At 32.1% G+C, this 11,076-nt stretch overlaps 1 protein-coding gene across 1 annotated transcript in view; it reads left to right on the forward strand.

The window, feature by feature from the left end:
* LOC105322683 (barrier-to-autointegration factor) overlaps window positions 1-9,311 on the forward strand; it is a 13,473-nt gene extending 4,162 nt beyond the window's left edge. The window contains exons 2-3 of the mRNA XM_011421530.3: window positions 7,499-7,640; window positions 7,975-9,311. Of these exons, the coding sequence (XP_011419832.2) occupies window positions 7,515-7,640; window positions 7,975-8,121 (273 nt within the window). The 5' untranslated portion in view covers window positions 7,499-7,514 and the 3' untranslated portion in view covers window positions 8,122-9,311. The remainder of the gene's footprint in view (window positions 1-7,498; window positions 7,641-7,974) is intronic.
* The last annotated feature ends 1,765 nt before the right edge of the window (window positions 9,312-11,076 follow it).

Raw genomic sequence — 11,076 nt, forward strand, 5'->3', positions numbered from 1 at the left:
GTTGGATATCGTGAATCAGTAAGTCCATTATAAGTATAAATATAGAGATATATTTTCATTTTTATTATGCACAGGTGGATCAACTACCAAGAGAACAAAAGATGTGCTAATTTTAAGGTAAGAGCATATAATGATACGTGCCACATTAAATATTTTACTTTCTGTAGTAAATTGAAGGTAAAGAACATGGCGGTAGCGTGTTGTGAGGACCAAGCTGCTATGATTGTTGGTATCTTACACTTGTAAATTCAGGTGTATTTGTGTGTTTGCATTTTAAACTCTAGATTAAATGGCCATAAAGAAACAAGAAGTTTGGTTTCTATGGTTAGAACACTGACAGGTGTACATCAAATAAATAGTGAATGTAACCTTGGCTTGAATTTAAGCAGAAGCATGACACAATGATCAAACCTTATGAAATTTTTTTTAATCGATTTCCTTGTATTTCAGGAGATGCTGTAGCTCTTCTCCTGGATGGGGGTGTTTGGTGGCCAGGAGCATGTTCCTTGACGGAAAAAAGTAAGTGTATGTAATATTTTTTGTGCTTTTTTTCTTTTCTTAGAAACATCTTAATGCATGTTATCTTCAAGTGTAAAGCACATTAATTTGCTATTTCAAAAGTTTTAAGAAATGGATTCCTGTATTTAATTTTCTTAATATTTCAGTGTGAATGCAGACAAAGGAAAACAAATTGTAATGAACATTTTTTTACTGCTTGCTTGTTTACACCATCATGATTATATTCCTTTGATGAACAGTTAGATGTAAACCGTTTGTTGTAAAGGTGTTTGAAAATTTGGTTTCTGGAACTTGATAAATTGGGGAAAAAGCACTTTTCAGTTGCAATTAATTGAATAAAACTTTCTTGTAGTGATAGAAGAAGAAGACATACAGGAAGATGAATAAGAGGATACATCACTTCGAGGAAAGAAAACCTCCTCATCTAGTAAATATTTTTTTTCTTCATATCATACCACATGACTGATTTGAGTTAATCTATTATTTCAATTAACTTTTCTAATTTCAAACTCCATCCAAACAGGATATTATCAGTCAAACTTTGTGTGCAAAGTAATTAATTGTAAATGAGCTAGGCCAAGTGTGTTTTTCAGTCCTTGTTAAGATATTATTTGAGTTATTTTATTTTCTATCTTTATTAAATTAACATATTTCATGTGACGTACAAACTTGTTTCATTGCAGCATGAATGAAATGGACGGAGGCTGAACTGGAGGAGGTTAAGGAATATTTCAGAGAATGTCTGATCTCGAACACCACTCCAGGAAGAATAACTTGCAATATGTGGATAGAGGAAAGCAGAGCTAATATAATAAGCTATGGGAAACTCTAAAGAAGAAAGTGTGGAGTCTGCCCCCCCCCCCCCCAAAAAAAAATAAAAGATAAATAGTTTTTGGATCTAAAACCTTCAGCAAAACTTAATTATGTAATGATGTTTGTTTTCATCTTCCTCCTTGCTCTTATTACAGTGAATTTTTATTTTTTTAGTTTTGAGACATTTTTTTTTCATTTTCATCACCGTTTACCATACTTTTCACTGAAATTGAATCAATAGTAATTTCTTTTATTGTGAGAAAGACATGCATTGTATCTTTTTAGAAAGGATGTAATCAGTTTGAGAATGTTATCATTCAAAAGTACATTTTCATTTAATTGGACATTTGATGAGAATTTTGTTTGATCAAGTCAAATTATTGCAAGATTGCAATTTATTTAGCATTATGGTAGTATTAAATTATTTGTAGTATTTTCATGGATTTTCTTCATTTGATGAGAACTTCTTTTATTAAAGGAACTGATTGCCAATTTTTGTAACTAAGGACTTGATTTATTTAAGACACCGTTTGCCCTTTGTCATAAATATATCTTTGTATCAAAGCCTAGATTATTATCTTTCTGTGTTTTGAAGATAAAAACAAAAGAAAGTTGACACCTCTTAGTTTGGTAATTACATATACTTTGTGGTAGATGAATTGAAAGTTTGTGGACAAAATATTTTCATTATATTGCTTGGATTTTCTTGAACTGTGGCCATGTTGCAATTATTTAAGATCCATGTTTCGAAAAACTGCTAAATTGTCATTTGCATAACAGCCAGGTAGTTGCAAAATGATGGTACATGTACCTTGACCTATCATAAATTGATATTTGTAAAGGTTTCTAGACCAGATATGTAGTGTTCAAAAAATATTTGAACTATTTAATGCTTATAATGCTTATGAATGCCAATTGTTTTTTGAAAAATAAAAACGAAATGTTAAGATCTCGTGAGATTTGCTTCATGTGATTCAATGTGGTTATAAATTCCTCGTATTTAATTAGGAATATTCAGTACAAAACAAGGGCTATATAAATGCCCTCTACTGATTGGGTTGTATTCTAATGCAGGAGAACAGATATTGAAGAAAAAGGCCGACAGATGTTCCAAATATCTGTTAAGTTATATATCAGTTAAGGGAGATAGGTAACAAAGAGGATTTGGAGAGCCAGGTGTCCAGATCTTGTTGGGTTGTATTTCAATTAGAGAAAAATAGGTTACCTAGAGGATTTGGACCGTGTCCAATTCTTGTTGAGTTGTATTATAGTTAAGGAAGGAAGGTAACCAAGAGGATTTGGACAGGTGTCCAACTTTTAGTGGGTTATATTCCAGTAAAGGAAGAAAGGTAACCAAGAGGATTTGGACAAGTGTCCGACTTTTGTTGGGTTATATTCCAGTAAAGGAAGAAAGGTAACCAAGAAGATTTGGACAAGTGTCCAACTTTTATTGGGTTGTATTCTAGTAAAGAAAGAAAGGTAACCAAGAGGATTTTGACAAGTGTCTGACTTTTGTTGGGTTGTATTCCAGTAAAGGAAGAAAGGTAACCAAGAAGATTTGGACAAGTGTCCAACTTTTAGTGGGTTGTATTCTAGTAAAGGAAGAATGGTAACCAAGAAGATTTAGACAGGTGTCCAACTTTTATTGGGTTGTATTCCAGTAAAGGAAGAAGAAGTAACCAAGATGATTTGGAGAAGTGTCCGACTTTTGTTGGGTTGTATTCCAGTAAAGAAAGAAAGATAGCCAGGAGGATTTGGACAGGTGTCCGATTCTTTTTGAGTTGTATGCCAGTTAAGGAAGAAAGGTGGCCAAGAACATTTGTACAGGTGCCCAATTATTTTTGGGTTGTATGCCAATTGGAGAAGAAAGGTAGCCAGGAGGATTTGTACAGGTTTCTTATTTCTATTGGGTTGTATTCCATTGAAGGAAGACAGGTAACCAAGAGGATTTGGACAGGTGTCCGATTTTCATTGGGTCGTATTCCAGTTAAGAAAGAAAGATAGCCAGGAGGATTTGGACAGGTGTCCAATATTTATTAGGTTGCATTCCATTTAAGGAAAATAAGTAATCAAGAAGATTTGGACAGGTTTCTAATTCTTGTTGGGTTGTATTTACATTGATAGGATACAGGTAACCAAGAGAAGCTGGACAGGAGTAGAATACCTGTTGGCTACTTGTTTGTATCAAATATGAATGGGACTTTATCATAAGACTTGCTTAGTTTTCTTGTAATGAATAACATGCTTTTCAGTAGGAAGCACTTTAAGGTAAATTGTAGAAGGAAATAATATTTTTTTATCTTAGCAAAACAATTTCACAAAAAAATAGTTTGCCTCACACAAAACATTTGCAGTTTTGTCACAATATACCTACAAACAATAAAACAAGCATTAATTTGGAATGAATAAAGAAAAATTAAAAATAAATTCAATAAATGTGGACACTTATATATATTTACCCAATTAGATTAAAACAGTTACAACCCAAAAACTACACTCTCGTATGTACGGTTTTTTCATATCCAATAAGCAATATCCAACAGAACTTGGACTTGACGAACCCAATAAATAGCCTAATGTGTGTCCGTCCGTCCGTCCGTCCGTCTGTAAACTTTTTACATTTTGAACTTCTTCTCTAAAACCGCTTATCCAATTTCAACCAAATTTGGCACAAAGCATCCTTATGGGATGGCGAATATAAATTGCAGAAATAAAAGTACGATCTGTATTCAAAGCGGAGAAAACCTTGAAACTGTAGAAAAAGGGGGGTGCATTTTTAAAAATCTTCTTCTCAAGAACTACCGAGGCAAATTCAACGTAGTTTAGCATAAATTATCCTTATGGGAAGGAAAATATAAATTGCAAAAATTAAGGTCTAATTCAGTTTCAAATCTGAGTTATTACGAAAATAATGATAAAGGAAAGGCGTGTTTCAGCTTCGGTTCGGTTCGGCATCCGGTAAAATGGGTAGGCAAGACTTGGCCTGGTCAAAACAAAAGATTGGCAGTTATTAATCTGCCAATCTCATTAAAATTTCAGGATATTTGATGGACCAGTTATATTTGTATTCGCTGTAAATATTGCCGCAAAATAATGCGTATTTGGAATTGACGATTGCCGATTTTATTTTGCCACGGCCCGGGTTTGCATACCCATTTTACCAAGACTCGTATTCCATACTTCTAAAACGAGGTTCTTTGTTTAAAGCAGCCATGACATTATACGAAAAAGGGTCGATCTGACTGTGATGAATTTGCTTGTTTATGCAACAGTTCGTGTATGAAGGGAAATTTTTGAAACATGCAAAATATATTGGTGCCGATTTTGTGAAGTAAATTGAGGCTAAATATTTCAATGCGTTGACAGATTTCACACATGACGTTGGTGTTAGCTAGGACTGATTTTCGTTTCGTATTCATTATTTATGCTTTGTAATTTAACCTGGGAACTCTCGTATTTCGTGATTTTTACGTATCAATTCAAACAGAGACTTCGGTAGATCAAACAGTTAACTCTTTACCTGCGCAAATTAAGCAAAATCTGATGTATCAAAAAAGTACTGAAATACAATTCATTCTATCGGTAATTCGGCATTATCTTTTGCGTAATGGTAGATTAATGCAATAGGTTTTGTTGAGATCGATGCTCGGCATTTTCTCGAGTTTATTCAGTTTAAATAGAGTTTGATATCGCTGAAGGAAATATGTAGGTATATATACATGTGTATATATGATTCATTTCGAAAAAATAAATTGTGTTCTTTATTTGTTATAGTGCATGCATGTTTCTTGTGTTTAATTGTTTACAATTTCTATTTACTAACCATATTTGAGTGTTAAGCTTCGAATTATAAGCAATTAAGATACAGAGATTTGCTCACAATTCTATGTTTGTACACAGATCTTAAAAACTAAAGATTAAAAAAGTAAAAAATTTGTCAATATTTATTAAGAAAATTTTCAAAGTCTGTTCTTCCAGAAACCAATTTTAACAACTTATTGTATTGTAAACTTAACCTTTTTTCGTCATTATTACTCCTACTGTACATGTGATCCTTGACTGTGTTTGTGTACATTTGTATAAACTGATTTTGAACCTTAAATACCAATGAACTGGTCTTGAGTGAATAAAAGAATTGAAAATCTTAGGCCATTCTTTTTTTCCATTTTAAATGCTGAATAGGAAATACCAAGTTAAAAATCTTAAGCTGAATGTAATAAAGTCATGTCAACAAAATATGACTCAAACCTAGGGAAACTGTGAGCTCTGTATCTTGCTTATAATTCTACGATTGACGCTGAAATTTTGGTTGAACATTAGAAATTCTATATGAATTAGAGTATGTTAAATACTTGTACAAAAAAAATAAAAGAATGATATTCTGTATATACCTACTCTCTGGGGTCCCCTCATTATACAATAAATAATGTGAAATCTACATCAATTTTGATAGTTTTTCAGACACAAGTAAATAAAAACGACATCTTTAAAACAGTTTCCATAGTTTTGACACATTTCTGTTATGGGGATAAAATAATTATCGCTATTCCTAAGAAAATATCACAGCGGAAAATTATCCTGGTTTGTACGCGAGGTAAATAAAAGTCATTTAATTATAATGGAAAACAAATTAAATTTTTGAATGTTTTAATTTGAGGAATTGAGCACATTGGGGTACAATTTTCTTCTTCACATCTATACATGAAGGATTTTTTAAATAAAATACAATAACTATTATATATTTTTTTAAATACAATAACAAGTAAGTAGTTGATGAAACAAATGTACCTATATGCTCTCATATATTTTGATCGCTTTACAAAGTGTGTGTGTGGGGGGGGGGGGGGGGGGGGCAGAACGAAAATATAGGGAATTGGAAGTTAACAACTTAACAGTGTACCCCTACCAAATGTTTAGTTTTATATCTTGCGTAGGATTTTCTTATTCTGGTAAAAAATAGTATTTTATGAAGGTACAATGTCAAAGATTACATGTATGCAAAAATAATTGTAAAATTCGAATACTTGACAATATTTATTTTTTGTTATTCTACCGAGGGACCATATGGCACAATATCTTTTGAACGCCAATTGTTGCTCAGGTGAGCGATGTGGCCCCATGGGCCTCTTGTTTTCACCACCAGAAAGAATCCTTCAATATTTTCAACTTCGAATCATTAGGCTATATAGTGTTTGTTTTATAAAAAATCAACAACTTTCCTCGTTCAAGTCAATTCTGACTAACGAGCATTCGCAACAGTAAACTTTGTGTTTGTCAACAAACTTGATATTTCAAGTCTTCTGATCAGAAGTTCCATTTATTTAAGTGCTTAAGCTCCAAGAAAAAATATTTAGAGATTAAAAATTTATTTCAAGGTTTATTTCAATGAAACATCATACATTAAAACGGTTAGATTAATCTCCGAAATGACATACTAAATTGTATTGCACAAGGTCACAATAACCGCACACAATGTTGTATTATCGTTTAATCTTGGGAAAAAAAATTAATTCAGGTTATATAAGGGGCTGTCTCAAAAGCTTCATATTAATATAAACCGTATTGTATGAGATCTATAATTGTGTGATTTTGTATAAAATTTGTTTTAAATTATCCAACTCGTTAAATGGTTATATTCGCTCGCAAGACTCACAAATATATACACCATGTCAACTCGTTGGATAAAGAAAATATAAAATCACAAAATATAGATATTTTCTATAGACATGTGGTACAACAAGTTTGACTAAAACTCTATTCCAGAAGGAAAAAATACTTGTGTCATGTCAATTAATTTGGACTTTCATATGGAACAACTTATCAAGTTATGCTTGTTTGAAAATTAATCGTTGAAAATCTCTGAAATTTCTAGAGAGTCTGAGTTTGATTTTTTGCAAAATGGCAGTCAATTTGAATGAAAAAACGTTAACACTTTAACTGTTTAAACTTAAGCATATCTCTATTGATATTCTCAATCTAATCAAAAATAGATATTAGATCCACTTGCTTACCTGTTTCACAAACGATATAATCTAATTAAAATTAGATGTTATAGATACACTTGTGTACTTGCTTCATTGATATCAGAGTGCTTACAAAAACAAATCGTTGTCTTCAAAAATTTTAAAAATAACATGCACCAAATTACTTATATTTTTTTTTCTAGGTTAGATTCATTAAAAATGTCTTCAACATCGCAAAAGCATAGAAATTTTGTTCAGGAACCGATGGGTGAAAAATCAGTCACAGAATTGGCTGGCATTGGAGAAGTATTAGGAGGACGCCTCAAGGATCATGGATTTGATATGGTATTTTTTTTTAAAGTTTTTTTTTTCGTGTGATGTTTTCTTTGCTTCATGATTCAATAAACATGATAAATATGCAAACTAATTTTTGTTATGGCTGTTGTCATGGTAATAGTTTAAAAACTGATGAGGTACATGCATGAAGGACAGGAGTCCTAGGTCTTAAATGTGTGTATTTTGGAATGTTCAATTAACTCCCTAGTTTTATGGTGATAGTGAGGGTGTTTTTGAGAATATATGGAATCATATTGTTGCTGAGGTGATGGATGTGGCCCTTGGAAGTTGGACCTCGTGTTATAGAAAATTGATAAAGCTAACCTTCGGTTTGATTTTACAGGCCTACGTTGTCCTGGGACAGTTTTTAGTTTTGAAAAAGGATGAAGAGATGTTCAAAGACTGGTTAAAAGAGACGTGTGGAGCCAATGCGAAACAGCAGGGGGACTGTCACCAGTGTCTCAAAGAGTGGTGTGACAATTTCCTGTGAAACCCATTGACATCAACTGCTTAAATTGTAATAACAAAGTGAAAGTAGAAGTTGTGCTATGACCAGTACAGCTGACGATATAAACTGAGTGACCAGCACTACAATTTTTAATTTAATTGCTGAATGGTTTTTTTTTTAACCTTTGCTCTAGCATTACATTTTGTCAGTTATATTTTAACATTCACATACAATTTGGTAGAAATGATTTGCAACATAAATTTTGACACAATAAGGTGACAGTTGATTTTTTTGTAAATCAAAGATTCTGGTAATAGGTATGATGTGACAATATTTAATGATATACCGCCGCAGTAGTTATTAGTCAACATAGGGTATCATGTTTATGATTTAAATATTCAGCTTCTTGAGTGCATTTATCAATTTTATTATTGTTTTCAAAAATTTACTGGAAATATTCCATTTCCATTAGTTTAATGGAGTTATTTCTTTATTCCATCAGTAGTGTTTTAGTTCCTCGAAAGGAAAATATCCGTATAGTACAGGGAACAATTAATTTACCGGTATGTTTCCTTTTTGAGCAGTATTTTATCCATAATCTGTAACCAAAATATCTTAAATAACAGTATTTTAAAATTTATAAAGTACTACATGTTTATATAAACTACTATATATACTACTACTTCTGTATATATATAAATTTGAAAAAGAAAAGGATTTTTTTTTGTCCAAAAAAACTCAAGATTAATAATTTATCTAGCCTTGTCCCTTGCTTTGTATTGTATGGTAGTGTTAGGTCATATGTTATTCTTTACTGTACAGACACTTAAGTATTTTGTGCTTATAACGTTATGATCAATTATATATGTGTGTGTATTGTTTGCAAACCCATTTTGATAAATGGTTGAGATTAGTACATGAAATACAGGATTAGTGTATGTCTTGATTTTATTAAATGATTGATTCTCTTAGTTAATGTAGAAAAAAGAATTCTCGTTTTGGAATATTTCATTTAAAAACCAGATACTGTAGTACACTTTGATTACAACATGAACAACACTTATACAGTTATGGTATGAGACATTAAGAATTAGAATTAAAGGGGAAAGATGGATATTTTTATTTAAGCTCGGTGTTATATATGTATAAACTTTTTGCCTTCGTCTTAATAACGTTAATAGAATGTTCATTTAAGATAAAAAGATTCAATAAAGAATGTGTTATAGATTTAAGGCACATCTTGTTTTTCTTTTTCTACATTTCGTCTGGGCTGATGGCTGTTTCAAGCTATCGGAAGATTTTATTCATCTTTGGCAAGAAAGCTAAATGTTACACAAAACTTTCTTAGGAGTGGTAGCTGTTGATTTTATTTTATTGAATGGCCACACATCATTCCAAAATTAGTACATATTATAATTAGGGGGGATAGAATGGAATGTTTGAAGTGAAATGAAGTCATATTCCTGACTATATCGAATCATTGAAAAAAATTAAAGATTTAATTTAATAAAATTAAAAGCTCTTTGAATTGCAGAAACCTTTGGTTCAGAATGTGGCCACAATAATTCACTTCTATGCTACAGAAGGGATCAGGATGGACTGACTGAGTGATGAATCAAAGTATTGATTATGTTGAGGCGGACGTAGTTGATTGTTGTACAGGATTACTATTGTTTGTACACTGTCTTAAAACATTGCTGATCTATTGTCAGATTTTGCAGTTTATTTGAAGAGAATTCTTCAGGATAGTCTCTAAATATTTTAACCAAATTTTAAGTCTTTTATACTTTAAATAAAAAATTACGTAATCAGCAAGTGTTGCAAGAAAACCAAGTAATTGGCGATAAATTCAATTATTGAATGAATAATTTTTGAGAAATATTGAAATTATTTAGTTGCGCAAACTTTCTTCCCTCTCACACCCACACGAGAATAAATTGAAATTCAACACAGTTACGTAGCCCCTTTCTGTTGATAGTGGGATTATTCTTGTGTCTATATACATCTCAATATAGAGGTGTTTTATGGCTAGGATGAGAATGCAGAAGTCTAGAAAAAATGTGAATTTTGTGACCGCAGGATTCCTGAGCTAATCTGATTCAGGTCTCTGTTGGTCTTCCTCTATTTCTCTTTCCGGTTGGAGTCCACCTCATTGCCAGCCTTTGGATGGAGACTTGGTGTATTCTTCTGTACATAGTTATTCTATAGAGGGTCTGCATGTCTTGAAATCGTCTTTTTCTGTGTCTTTGGCTAGCTTTTCTGTGTATCCCTTTAGGTCTGCGGTTGCACCCCTCTTCACTTTCTTGTCATACTGTAGTCTCATTAATTTGACCAAATTTGCTTCTCATTCTCTTAACGCTGTTCTTTCTTCTCTTTTATGTGTTGTCCGAGATCCATTCTTCCTTCCATTTCATTGGACCGTATATTTGTGGTCCATTATCTAACAGTACTTCATTAAACGTTATCTTCTGCATGAAGTCTCCCTATATAAGCGAGTATATATTGTACATTAAGAGATATCGTGTTATCAAAGTACCATCTTTTGTAGGCTTTCAAAGATGGACACTAAGTCATTCTCGTCATCTTTTTCATCTTATGAAATCATTGATCAATCCAAATTACAAATAGCCGTTGTTTGATGATTCTGTCGTAATTGAAATCACACAAAGTCTATCGTGATCAAAGGATGATGTGAAATACGGCCGGAATTTCTCTGTTTATTTCGCATTAATCTTCAATGTACATTGTACATGTATGTACTTTTATAAATTCATCTCTTACAAAAGAAAAAACCCTCATTTGAGCTAATAAGAAATTAATGTTATTTGTACTTAAATCATAAATAATATATAGCTCGTCTAAAATTAAGTCAGAGAATATAAGGAGTGCAATTTCTAGTACATCACAATTGGCTTTTCAATCAAAGTGATGACTTTCTAGTTGTCTGGGATTCCAACCAATGATAATTGCAAGAAGATTTTTTGTATATAACCATCA

Source organism: Magallana gigas, chromosome 6, assembly GCF_963853765.1.
Source record: "Magallana gigas chromosome 6, xbMagGiga1.1, whole genome shotgun sequence".
Lineage (NCBI taxonomy): Eukaryota > Metazoa > Mollusca > Bivalvia > Ostreida > Ostreidae > Magallana > Magallana gigas.